We start from the raw sequence: 14,942 nt of genomic DNA on the forward strand, positions 1-14,942 counted from the left end.
CAGATCACTAAGCCAAAGACTTGAAAAAAGCATTGCAGCAATTCATCATCATCATCCTTTTCCTCTTCAAACCCATTTAATCTAATTCAGGGTCACAGGTGGTCTAGATCTTATTCTAGATGTAAGGAAGAAGACAACACTGGTTGGAGTACCAGTTCATAATTGGGCCTAATCACACTTTCTCTCACACACAGACACACACATACAGATCAATTTAGAACTGACGATTAACCTAATCGGCACGGTTTTTGGGATTGTCGGGGGAAAAAAGAAAAAAAAAAAAAGAGAGACCCAGAGTAAAATCCATGCAGACATAACAAGAACATAAAAATTCCACATAAACAAGGTCAAGGCATGGGATTTGAACCCAGGATGTCAAATTCCTGAAGCGATAGCCCTAATTACTGTGGTGCCATGCAGCCCGGTAGTCAATTCTGCTTGATACAAATGAATGAACAAGTTTATAAAGATGCTTGAATTAATAAGCTGACTTAATTCTGCACTATTTCTATGGCAACATATAAAGTTTCTGAAGCAAACCCCGAGCAACATCTTTTCTAACTTGACAGAAATGAAGGAGTACTGCCAGAATACTTCTGAAAATATTAGAAACAGTTTGAGAAGTATGAAATAGAGCAACTAAGAACTGTATATTGACAATACAATAAAAATGTCAAATTTAATGGTCATATTATGCATGCACACCTCAATCTTGATACCAAAAAGGACAAAACACCCAAATATTAGAGAAATTGGCACTTATCTTGGCCTTTAACTTCGTACATATAATCATCCAGAGATGCTGCTGCTACTTACCATTAGAGGAAAGTTTTTATACAACACGAATATGGACAAGTTTGTTTGGCTACTGCAGAGTTCTTGGGTCTTTAGATATGTTCATATGGGTTGAGTCACTGAAGAGATGTTCAAAAACTAGGTAGTGTTTGGTGATTTTTCTTTTTATCTTCGTATTGCTGTTATTTACAACACTGTGTCCAATATTGATAACAATCTGTGCTCAGAGGAGATTAGACTTATTTACAATATGAGCTACGACTGTTTTAATGCCATGATCACCACGAAAGCCAGAATAAAATTTCTCATCAAGGTTGTGATTTATATCTCTTTAAAAAAACGTATAAAACTATGATAAATTTGACATTGGTCAATAATTCTTGGGGACATTTGGATCTAAATCTGATATTTGTAATGAAACTCTAACAATTGCAACTTTGACATAAACAAGGACAACACTGTTCAATAAAGATTGGTTAAGTTTATTTAAATGTGGGTGTTGCAATTACTGTAAAGTATTTCCAACTATCTAGTCAATACCGGGTCTACAGTAAATGAAAGAGTCCACTATTCTCCAAGAGTCCAGCTGTATAAACACACACACACACAATGAGGCTATCATGCAGGAGCAGCTATCTATCTATCTATCTATCTATTAAAACCAGCACCACATGCTTTATCAAGTGATGCGCTACACATGCAGCATTCAAGCTCTCATATACTGCATACCTATACATTTCTATTCCCTCAGCCACATTTAGTTTTTCTTTCCATCATAGATGCTGGCCCACAGTAATGGAAAGTGCTGGCAATTTATGTAAATTGCATAGCAGAAGTCCCTCACACTCCCCCCATGGTCTCAGCCTCTGCTGTACCACTCACTCAGTTACATGGTCTACTATATCGTCAGTAAATGCTTGCAAAGGTAAAATAAATTTAACAACAAAAAATAAACCTGGTGAATACTCCTGTGGGGATGTGCCTCAAGTTGGATTAAATGATGGAATATGGCCATCTGGCATTGCTGTCAGCAAAACTGCACACTAGCTACATTAACAGCAGACTTTATAGCAGCTGCCTGGTTCTTCACAGACGGTACCTGTATGCTCAGCCCCATATGAACCAAAAAAAACCCCACAGAACTGCCATCTTAGACATACAGATGGAGATTCAAAAAAGGCACTTTGGAGTCCTTTACAATATTGACCAACTTTCTTATAATGACCAGGGAGAAAAACAGCAGAGCCAAAAATATACAAAATAACAGCTTTGTACAATTTTTGTTACAATATCACTAACAAATGGGATGTAGACGAGAAAAAGTACGCAGCTTATGCTGGACCCCAGGTGCCCCTGGAGTTTACATGCAGAACAAGAGCTGGCTCGTTAAAGTAAATTATTCAGCATAAAGCAGATGTTTTCTGTAATTACCGTACCTGCTGAGCAGAACACAGCAAGACCCTGGTAGCTGCACCAGAGTGCAATAGGTTCTGTCAGAAGTAATTATTTAAAACTTTCTGTTATTGGATCTATGTGGAATCTGTTTCAACTGGTACAGCTGCAAAGGTCCATGAAACTCTTCAAAGGAGGTGGGACCAAAGCAAAACTTCCGGGAACCATACTAAGGCCTGTGGTGCCACAGTGAGGTTCTTAAAAGTTCAGAGACCGACTAACTAATAACTAACGAAGATATATGGGCAGAATGCATAGTATCTGTCATTATTAACAAAACGTATACAATATTGTGACAGCAGAGTACATTTTACCAGTGTGAGGAATCAGACATCACTACACACAAAAAAGGAAGAAGTATCATTACAGCTGTAATATTTTGGAAATTTACAGTAAATCAGGAGGGAATTGGTATTGTTATAGTGACAAAAACACAAAAGACATACACTTAAGGCAGAAAGACTAATAAGGATAAGAAAAAAAAAAACATGTATTATAGCATATATATAGTAAAGATAGTGATGGTATTAATGAAAGTAAACTTATCTGTGGGCAGAGGTGTATGATGGTTAGAATTTTAGCATCGTGGAGTCTGTGAACTGGATTTATATCTTAGACCAGTCACTATTTCTGTTGAATTTGAACATTGTCCCCTTTTCATAATATCTTTCTGTTTTTTTTTTTTTCTCTCAGAGAACAATTGTGTAATTGTGTATAGGTGCGAGTGTCCTTACCCTGAGGGTAGACCCTGTTCCCAGAATTAGGTTGTAAATCTTTGTATTGGTTGTAAAAAGCAAGTTAGGAAAGTTGATGCACTTTATGTATAGTGATGAATTATGTGGTATATGACAGGTGAAGAATAACTTCACATTTACTGTGTTCTATACCTATTTTCCTGGTCAGAGTAATTGAAACAGAAAATTTATACAATGAATAATATACATCAAAATATGTATGCAGTTTGTCACTTTGAAATTGACTTGCGCCATGTTATTCTGTACCTCATCAAATCCAGTAAGCCTTCAATTTAACAATGAATGGAATTACTAGAGTGTTAAAAATAACTGTAAATGAGAACTTTAAGATATGTGTTTAATGTATTCCATTCACCCTAATCTTTTATATAAGTATTTATTTTATAGTGAGCTCAGTACTGTTTTTTCTGTCTCTATCAGTTTATTGATAGTACTTCATCTACATGCAGTATGACTCTTCCAATATAGTACTCACAAAAAAGCTATATTTTATATATATATATATATATATATATATATATAACAAAAACATGTGGTTGTAACTGAAATGACTGAAGAGATTCAGTGGTTTAAACAGTATCTTTATAGCTACACTAATTTGCGTTCAAATTCTGTTCCAAGGCACCATTATGGTGTAATCAATCATCCGACTCCGGTCTACTCATTTTCCTAGGACCTTTTCACTTTCTTCCATTTCTGTCTAAATTAGAGCTAGGGAGTATGCTAGGGAGGCAATGGTATGGAGTAAACATAGATGGCTTTTGTTTTATCATGGAATCACACCGCAATCTGCCCAAATCCAGACATTTACATTGTGGCAACTGCCAGTGGCTAGGCATAGGCCCGAGACATCTGGATTGCAAATCCCCCCAAAAGCTCATTTTATGCTGTGAGCTACATGAGAATAACTATCCTCCTTCTACGGATGGATGTTCAGTTATTCTCTTTTGGACAGCAAGCACCATTTTTCATAGCTAAGCAATGAGGCTTTTATGATTTTTGTAATCAAGTTTAACAATAAGCATGCTGTGTCTAATTCACAAGACATCTACCTTTTTACCTGCCCAGCTCTTACATTGCTGTACATTTTTTTCATGTCTTGCCTTGTTTGTGATGTGCTTGTCTGTTTTAAATTCATAATTAAAAAATTTTTAAAATATACATGGTATAATGGGTTACTATAGTCTTAATGACTGCACTACTACATAAAACTCAACGAATGGTGAATAAAAGATGTTAGAGGTGAAGTTCATAAGAAAGACACCACCATTTGATTTGGTTTTTGGCTTGACCTTGGTGGTTCATACAAGGTGTGATGCTTCCTTTATAATTTTTCAAATATTAAAACACCAATTTATTCAAGATTCTACAAGCTTTCTAATAACAGAAACAAAAATAATTTCCAGCCGGTATGTTTGCTATACTAATGGCATGTAATCTGGAGGACAAAAATCTAATACGAGATACTTTGACAGGGTCTAGTTTGTCAGAACCTATCAGAGCAGCATGAGATCTAAGGGTGGAACCAATTAGGCATCAACATGGAGGGCATAGAATTATGAATTAACCTAACACACACATCTTTGCACTGTGGGTGAAAAACTCAAGACAGACTTGGGAAGTGATTTATTTGGGAATTACCGTTTCCAAAGTGAGAGACAAGACCAAAAGCCTAAATGAATCCCTTCATACCTCACCAACCCCCAGCTGAAATAGAGAAAAGCTACAACACCAAAGGAAACATGAGCAGGTTACTGGGAATGGATTTCACTTCCAAGAGTCATTATGATCAGCATCTGATCAAAGCCCGTAGCAAAAATCTAAGGCAATCCTAATTTCATGGCTTCGTCATTTTTTCCGTTAGCTCAGAAGAAGTTGAGGGTCCTACCCCACACACAACATAACAGGTTGTGCACATTCTGAAAAATGTGAGAGGAGAGCTTGAAAATATTTGCTAGGCAAACTGTCTTACTGCTCCATCCAATAAGACGGGCAAAGCAGTTGGTGATTCACGAATACCTTTATAATGTAAAATATCTAAAAGCCGTTACTACATTATTTGTACACTACACCTGTGCTGAGAAGTGCAAATTACCTCACTTCTCTCTCACAGGTTCTTGGCCCAAGTTGCAGCCCTATCAGTTAAGTTAAATTGTTCAGATCAGGAAGGTCTGTTCAAAAGCTTTGCAAATTGGTATTATATATTTGTACTTTCATGAAAAGGTAGATTATATTTAATGGTAAAGTTACATAAATAACATCACATGTACATTTGTATTCTAAGCAGAGGTCTGTTACCTGATATGCTAAAGATGTGGAACAGCTGCCTTTTATGCCTTGCTGAAATGACAATGCTGTGTGGTCTAACAATTTACACTCCTCAAAAACAAGGAGAATGTGAAAATCCACACAGACAGTAACCAGACGCAAGACTTGAATCCAGAATGTTGAATACATTAGATACATGAGGCAACAGCACTAACTGCTATGCCACAAAACTACCTCCTAATTAATAGTAATATTCTTCATTATTTAAGCAGCACTTTATTATACATGCTTTAATTACTAATATGTTCAAACACCACTGTCCCAAATCAGTTTGCTGTTGATCCCACTGTTTGCTTTCACATTGCTAGTTATTAGCCATTAGGGATGTCACAATATCAAACTTTTTCTATTTTAGACAAATACTAGTGAAATTTCTCAATACACTGTAACTATTTGGTACCACAGCTAAAACAGTAGTTTTATTCAACTCTTTTTTTTATTAAAAGTGCCAGTACTATCCTGGGAACAATACTGTACCTTTAAATATATAAATACTAACAGCAATAACCTTAATAGTGATAGATCTGTCAAGCAATCACCCGACTATCAATTTAATTCAAGAAGTACTAACATTTATAAATATTAAAATACAATGCATAATTTTAATGTTTGATGAACAGTAGTCCCCCAGCATAACACCATGTGGGGGTTGGGTGTAATCTTGAAAGTATTTCAGCATAGTGTTTATAAAGAATGATTACCAAAGATTACCCGATTTTTAGTGAAAAATAAATAATAATAATTAAAAAATACTGCTTAAAACCAATACTAAAAACAAAAATTCAAATATATTTTTATCTATACTATTGAATAAGTGAATTCAGAGATTTTAGGATATTTTCAATTAAACTATTTAAAGCTGTTTTTCTAACAATTGCTTTTGAAGACTGTTTATCGAGGAATCACCCTGTTAAGTTTGTAACATTTGCTATTGTAAAATTTATATTTGCATCATTAGCTGCTTAAAAAGCTTACAAAAGAATATTAAACAGATGAGTCAAACTAACTCAAAATTCAAATGTCAGAAACTCCTGGTGCTTTAAGTTTGTGCCAACATTAAGACTTCTTGTGAATTAATTAAATTCTTGTGAATTAAGGTGAATTTAAGTGAATACATTCATAGGTGAACACTTTACTTGTCCCACTGGCGGCACGTTGGCGCAGTGGTAGCACTGCTGCCTCACAGTAAGGAGACCTGGGTTCGCTTCCTGGGTCCTCCGTGCGTGGAGTTTACATGTTCTCCCAATGTCTGCGTGGGTTTCGTCCTGGTGCCCAGGTTTCCTCCCACAGTCCAAAGACATGCAGGTGTGTGTGTGCCCTGCGGTGGGCTGGCGCCCTGACCAGGGATTTGTTCTTGCCTTGCGCCCTGTGTTAGCTGGGATTGGCTCCAGCAGACCCCCAATTACCCTGTGTTACGATATAGCTGGTTGGATGATGATGACTGACTGACTGACTTGTCCCACCAACTACTTACAAGGCTAGAGCATGATTTGTTCAGAAAACAAGTTCTTAAATTTTTTGTGCTAGGAGTGCAGAAAAGGGTCAACAAGTACAGGTGGATTTAAGATGATTAATGAAAGGAAAAATTGGCCTCCAATTTAGAAACTATAGAAACTCTGTATCCTGTATAACTTGGCTTTTGCAGATAACTAAATATTAAAATTAAAACTGTTCATGAATGATAAAACCCAATTTGATTCTTTTCAAACTTCCCATGATTGCTTTTTCAAATGTCTAAAATATTTCCCCTTGAAGACAAGTGTTTTCCTCTTTTCTTTGACAAAAATGAAACTTGAAAAATACAGACTGACAAAAATAAAGACAAGATTACAGTGCAGTGTAGGACTATATTGTAGTAAAAATGTATTTGTTTCTATGAAAAAGTTCCCTGCAGCTACTACCCTATGCAGCTCAGATAAAGCAATGAAACAGCATGTGATTAGATGAAGTAAATATTCATAAACAGATTCGAATTTGGTAGGCAAAATTATGCAATATTCAGATGATAATGACAAAGTGTTTCTTAAACTGGCCAACTGTTTTTCTAAGAAGCTCCTCGTAAATATAAACATCAGGGTTCAAGATACTGTATCTTTCCCTCTTTCATTCAACAAGCAAACAAAAGGTCAGTAAATAGATATAACTTTATTTGTCTCCAGGGGACACTTGGCTTTTTATAGAAGTTCAATGAATCGATCAATAGACAGGTTGCTAGGTATGAAAGACACTGTATAAAAAGATAGATAACCCATAGCTGATTTTAACCAGCAGGTGCACACTGTATTTAGACAACATATAAATAAATGTTTGTACCCAGATAGATTGCATGTTCCACTCCAGTCACTGTCCAATAGGCAGACTGACATGGATTTGGATGATCTACCACAAGAGGACTCGAATAATCAAGGATCAGACTCTCAAAGGTCTTCACGATGTGAGATGTAAGTACCATTGGTCTGTAGTTGTTAGGTGAAGAGGCACCTGCCTCAGAGTCTGAGCCTTAGGGACAGACTGAACAGGTGACAGGAAATAACGCAAAGTTGACTTCTAAATAAATACTGTCCATTCATGTATATCAATGTAATAAATGTACCAAAAAGCAGCTGACAAATCACAATAACTGCAGCCTTGTCTTTTAAAATGAATTTCAGTTTCACACAGAAAGTCAGCTACAGGGATCAAACAAGTATCCTTGTGGTTTATAGTCTAAGGCCTTAGCTGCTACATCACACTGGTAGTGATAAAATAAGCAGAATTCTGCATAACACCCTTTCATAGTGAAATCCACCCCAAATACTTCATAGACATAGTCCAGTTTTTTCCAATTTTTTAAAATGAGAATTCAAGAAGATGAAATTACACAGTGTGACAGATGGGGGCACTATCGCTACCTTAAACCCTTGTTCAAGATGCCAGACACATGGTAAAAGTCCAATAACTTATTTTATTTGGAAAATAATGTGCATCCTTCTCTCCACAATACTCATATAATTACACCAATACACTACTATAATTCTCGATAAACAATCCTCAACTCCCAGATGCATTGCCACCCTTCCACCCAACTCAGCTCGCCGTCTGGGAGTTCCCATAGTTCTCCCAATCCCCAGTCCATATGATTCCTTATCACTTCCAAGTCAGATAAAAAGTCTTCTTCTTCACTTCCGCTGTCGCTTTGCCTATGATGCACTTCCGAGTTATAGGGCACATGTGACTCTCTGGGCCTCTCTGCAGCGTCCTCTGTTGGCCCCTGGGGTATCCAGTAGGTTTGTAGGGGAAAACACCATAATCCATGATTCCCTGCTGGTATCCAGGGCACCTCCATGCTGCAGGGAGAGCTCCATCTGGCGGCCTGGGGGTATTGGCCGGGATGACAAGCCGGCCATAGACCACAACAGTGACTTAGTGGCAGCAAGCAAATTAGCAATATTACCTCCATATTCCTTCATACTTAAGGGGCCTTCAGCCTCATTTCATTATTATTCTCTAAGGATGAGTACTTTCCTTGTCTCTGCAGTGTCAGTTGTGGAAAACCACAATAACTGTAGATTTTAGTAACTCTTAATCTAAACCCTTAGTTCTTTGTTCACTTTCACCAACCAGAGAAACAATCACCACTAATTCATTGGTCAACCTCATAATACCCTCCACCCTACCTTGTGAAGATGCTCACTAAAAAGTATTTAAACACGTGCTCCATCACCCAGAGAGACCAAATCCCTGTTTTTAGAAAGAGGACCATCCCCTTTTGACATATAGTCATACCACTAACTCTTATCTGGACAGCCTTACACTCAGTTGTTAACAGGTCCATTATATGCAGTGATCACAACAAGATTCAAGAGAACAGCATCACCAAAGAGAGCTGATATACAGCCCTCTGGTTTCCAAACTGACAAAAATCTTATTGCCCCATTAAAACTCACACAAAGAAGAGGAGACAAGACAGAAATAGTCCAAATGCCATTACAATATCCATAGTTAAGGTAAATGTTTCTTCATCTATGCTAAGCACAGTGGATTCTACATGGTAGTGTAGAGTATCAATAAGATGTTAGCAAATGTCCTGTTAAGCATCGAAAAAGAACAGTTATCACTGTTAACTAATGTAATTTTTCCAGGAAGTCATTAATTCATTCAGTAAAATTTTACTCAGGGCAAAACCAAACTGCAAGTCATGACAAACCAAAAATCAAAATCAAAATTATATCCCCAAGTTAGTTTTCCAGCTTGCTTAAGCACAAGTTTTTCCTTTTTGAGTTACATTGGATCCCTTTGAGATTTGCAGCATGTGCATATGATGACAGAATGATGTCAGATATTACATTAGATGTGCCTAGCAACCATGTAGCATCATAATGATTAAAAAAACTCCAAAACAGAAGCACACAAAAGTAAATAAATACATAAAAAGACAATATGATTAAATCCTTATAACACAAATATTAAAAGAAAATTAGAGATAATGACAAAAACAAATATAGAACACAAAAGAAAAACAAATTAATGACATTGTTCTTTACATACCTGTATAAGTAACTAAAAAGGCAGTAAGTAAAGGATCGGAGGGTTAAAGTCAACAAATCTTTCATTTGTTAAAGAAAGCAAAGGTCTTTTGTTATTTTGATTCAAATGACTTTTGATTATGGCCAATATGTAAACCAAAACTCTTTAGATAAAAAAGTCCAAATCATGACACCCTAAGCATTCTTTTTTTTAAAAATGAAGCCAAAACAAAGTTTTTTCACACAGTTTAAAATGCTAGAGACACTTGAACTACTGCAAAGCCAATTTATAAAACAAGTGCACAATAATGTTAAAACACGTGACTTCCTGGTCACGACTGACAACAGTGCCTTTGCCACCAACAAGACAGAACAAAATGGTGGCACTTACAAGAGAAAAAATGGCATCACGAAAAACAATATAATGCTAAAAATTAATGATGCATAACACGCAGACACAAACAATAGTTTTGGTCCCCAACGCAAACAGTAGCTTTTAAACTTTTACAAAATTTCTGTCTACTTTCCCAGAGAGAAGCTGTCCAGGCTACAAGAGTGAGGTTTCCATTGTTAAGGTCATGTAAAGTGCATTTCACCCAACTATCACAATTCAGATTCCGAAGTATTGCACATAATTATGGATGTTTTTTTTCTGGTTGTTCCCCTTTACTAGTCTTCTATGACGCACAAGGCTTCTCACAACATTGTTCTAATGATCTTAGTGCACACACGCTTCTTCACCTCAACATGGCCATGATTCCCGGAAAGATCTAGTAAACTTTACTATGCACAGCAATATATATTATTAGCTCATAATTTTACAGCAATACTTCTTAGTGTAGAAACTATATAAATAACATTGTGAACTGTATTTTACTTTAACATTACAAACCGCACATTGTTAACATTAATCACAGAACTTTGCTTGACAAATTTCCCTAAAAGCATCCACTTCTAAAACTTTCCAGTTGTATTGCCACACAACAAACACAAATCAGCTAATCACATACGATATTTAATCAAAGGCAAATAAAAAAGTCCGATTACAATGAAAATCCCAATTAGAGAAACGTGAAAAAGGCATTGCACTATCAACGTAAAACAACTCAAAATTATTAAAATACACATACATACCTTCAGTCTTCTAAGGCACCTTTCCCACGTGTAGATCGGTAGATTTTGATAATTACTTTTTAAGTTTTTGTTTTTAATCGTCGTGGCGTTTTATTGAAGTATTCCTTCCAGCATTGCTGTGTATGTGCATCAAAGGAGGAAAATTAAACAGAGGGACTTGTGGGGTTGATACTATGAAGAGGTGAATATGAGATTCCGATAGTACTAAACACCGTTAAACCAGGAAACATTGTTACCGAGGCCAGTTACCCGAACAAACGAAAAGTTGTTTACTGTCGTATTACTTACAGGGACGCTATTCTGATTCATTACTCACATTCAATTGGCACCAAGTGAAAGTACCCGAGTGGTTCGTGAGCCCGCGCTTTTCCTGCTTTGTTATTGGTAATTCGCGAAGTCAGTATTTATTTCAAACATCGATTGGACGTTTTCCAAGAATATCGTCAGTAAGGTCCACCTTCTGGGCGGGTGATTGAACGCCCCGCCAATTATCTCAACGTGTATATAATTAGCAAGTCTGTGTACTATCCTTATTTAGGTGCTTACAGACATGTGGTCGCTACAAACGTCGATATATAGATGATGTTTGGCTGTGTGCTTTTTTTTTTTTGGTTCTCCTCACTGGCAAAAGTGAGCTTGGACAGACTGGTATTTTTGTAAAAAATAACAAATATTTAATACACAACTTATGTTTATTTAAATGTAAAGTAATTTCACTCCTCCACAATGTGTAACCCTTCGCATTTCATTTAACCTGCTTTCGTCCAAGTATAACAAAACAGTGAGGGCTAAAAACATATCCGGAGCTTTTAATGCGCCAAATACAGTATATCATAATGCTCTCTGCTATATGCCCGATGATAAAACAGAATACAATGAAATTGAACAGTATAATCAGAGTCGCTTACATGCGCCGGTTTTTATGAGACATACAGCTTTTGGAACTGAAAAATCTGACAATCCTGCACATTTTAAGTCGATGTAAGATGAACACTAATGATCAGATCTCACAGATAATTTATAATGGTTTAAAATAATAAAAGTAATTAGTGGTTATTTGCTGGCACAAAGCATTAGTTTGGTAACTCATACATCTACTGGTATATCAGAAAAAAAACTGTACATTTGTGATACATTTAAAGGATCAAACCGGTCGCAAACTTCATCAGACACCATACATATTTGCAACTCTTTCATCGGACACCCTACCATATTTGTAACTTTAACAGATAATTAAGAGATTTTATTGTATGGTTTGCAAATATCCAATTTCAATAGGAAGTGTTCTTTTATGCCTTGATGCTTTCAACCTTCCATTTTTTTCCTGTAGGGTGGTGGCTGACAATATCTTTCCCAGCAGGGTCAGGTGCAAGGAGAGGAATAGAAAGCCACACATACACATACATGATTTTACCCTTTTAGAGTTAACCTAATATACACACCTTTAAAGTCAGAGTACATGAAAGAAATCATGCAGAAGTTGCAAATCTACTTATACAGGCAAGAAATCAAAACATGGTCCCTTGAACTGTGAAAAGGAAAATATATCACTAGCTTGCATATTTATTTATTTGAATGCATTCTTTATTTTATTTTTTTAGAAAATATGATAACTTTCATGTTCAAGCATAACAGGAAGTTATTTCAGATAGGGAAAACAGAAGTTTTTGAGGTAAGCTAGTACTACTCAGTGATCATGGCATTCAATGTTGCATGCTGAGTAGTACATGTAATTACAAAGTACACTGTGCTCTGTACACGTGACAATATTGGCTATATCATCCTATACAAAAAATCATATTTTTGTGACACTTCTGTTAAAGAATGTGCAATTTGTCATCAAAATGAACATTCTAGCTCCAGATACAGCCTACCTATGCAAAACACGATTAGTGCATTTCCTTAAGAAGTTTACAGGATCAGAGTGGGTTTAGTGGAAGCATTTTAAAAGGTAATATGAATTACTCATAAATAATAAAGCCTAGAGGTTTTAGTTGGATGGCATATGAGCTACAGTTAGGGTTATCAGAAATTGTACAATCTCATTTGAGCAACTGGAACCCATTTTTATTCTTTTCCACATGTACAGCAAGAATAAATGGTGCCTTGTCCAATTCTGTTGATCTTTTGAAACTAGCATCTTTAGCAATAAGGCATACATAGAAAGTGGTCTGTATACGGTATACAGTACTTTACAAATTGCATATGCACTTGTAAACCAGTTATAAATTTGCTTGTATTTTTCTTTTATTTACCAGCTGACGGTGTGATTGGAAGTACCCCGTCCCCCTCTTCACAAAGCCATGCTGGACCTCCCACTTTAATCAGCAGTCAGAGTCCCCTACAACCAACTCCTTCCATAAGCAGTTTGAGAGATGGAATAGAATCCCACAGACAAGATTTGCTGAAATCTGTCCTGGCACAGAAGGAATTTCTGCTCCGCCAAGAGGGAGAATTGTTCCCCTCTGCCCTTCCTGATGACCTGCTACCACGACAAATCCTGAAGGGAGGAAGAAGAAAGACTCTTTCTACCAAACAGATCAATGCGGCACGAAAAAGACTATGGCCTCAAACCACCCAAGCCTCACTCTATAAAGCCACATTAGAGTCTACTTTCTTTAGGGAGTCTGCTTCTGCAAATAATACTCCTGACAGCTTCACGCTGTGGCCTCACTCCTCTGGGCAGACCACTCCTGTGCCATTAGAGACTAAAATCTTCAGTGAGGAAAGTGATCCTTCTGAGTCTGGGCAAAGTGACCTCTCTGCTACAATCTCTGCTTTGGAGACCACACCACTCTTTGAGCAGCCCCGTCTCACACCTGATGTGGATCCACGCCTTGTGGACAGCACAACAATTGCTTTATCTTCCTCTGTGAGCAACACAGAAGAAGGCAGTCTGGATTCAATCATTAGATCAACAATTCTCTCAGCAACACAGCCAGGTTAATATGTCTTTCCATTTATAATCTCCCAATTACCTTATAATATTAAATTATTGAGTCCCCTCTCTGATGCCTAGTTTTTGGGTGGTCTTGTCTGTTTACTTTGTTTCACAGTAAGATAGAACAATTTATCTAATGTATGTTTCATCTTCCTAACCATCGATTCTGTTTTATATCTGGAGAGATATTTCATACATGTTTTGTGTTCACCTCTAGAGTGGGTTATCACCCATGAATATATCCATGTATTTTTGGACCCACTGCTTCCATCAGAGAGTTGCAGGGAGCAAGAGCCTATATTCAAGGCATCAGTTACAATGCAGGTTCCAACCCTGGATTAGAAATTAGTTAATTTGTGTACATTTGCTCAATTAATCATATATTTTTCTAATCTGCTTTTTTCTTAATGGGGCAACAGAGAACCACAGATCTTTCAATGATCACTAAACATGAGGCAGGAACAAACTGTTAACAGATGTCAGCCCAGTAATGCAAATTAGTTTTTATTTGGTAAATTTAATCATGTCATAGTTGGTGATTTTTATTTTTTTTAATATGTGTTTGCACACAATGGAATCTACTCCAGCAGTACAGATTACTTGATCCCTTCCAACAGTTTATTAAACCTATAGTGTGTTATACATTGATATAAACAGGTGATACATGGATCTGGTCCTCCTTCCATTTAATAACAAAAACTTTTTAATAAATCGGTCTCATGTCCATACATTCTACCTAGAAGATATACTAGTGCATAATATTATGCTGTGGTTCTCCTCTGGGTTTTACCATTAATTCAAATAAACCTCTTTTGGTTCATCACATCATCTAATACAGGTCATTAGTCCATTGGTCTTTTGATACTATGCTCCTCACTTCATGGTATTTTCACAAGGAATCCCATACATTTTGTGTGTAAACTAGACAAACTCATCAGTCTCATGCTGATCAAATTGTAGAGTCTTCACAGATCATTTCCTTTCATGCTAAGAAAGAGTTGCTTATCTTACCTTTCTCGTCTACCATGCATT

General features: G+C 36.6%; 1 protein-coding gene across 3 annotated transcripts in view; it reads left to right on the forward strand.

The window, feature by feature from the left end:
- Positions 1-14,942, forward strand: part of LOC120540725 (seizure 6-like protein) — a 42,196-nt gene that overhangs the window by 14,581 nt on the left and 12,673 nt on the right. For all 3 annotated transcript variants that reach the window (XM_039771736.1, XM_039771738.1, XM_039771737.1), the window contains exon 2: positions 13,228-13,911. In XM_039771736.1, the coding sequence (XP_039627670.1) occupies positions 13,228-13,911 (684 nt within the window). The remainder of the gene's footprint in view (positions 1-13,227; positions 13,912-14,942) is intronic.

Source organism: Polypterus senegalus, chromosome 12 (assembly GCF_016835505.1).
Source record: "Polypterus senegalus isolate Bchr_013 chromosome 12, ASM1683550v1, whole genome shotgun sequence".
In the NCBI taxonomy this organism is placed as follows: Eukaryota; Metazoa; Chordata; class Cladistia; order Polypteriformes; family Polypteridae; genus Polypterus; species Polypterus senegalus.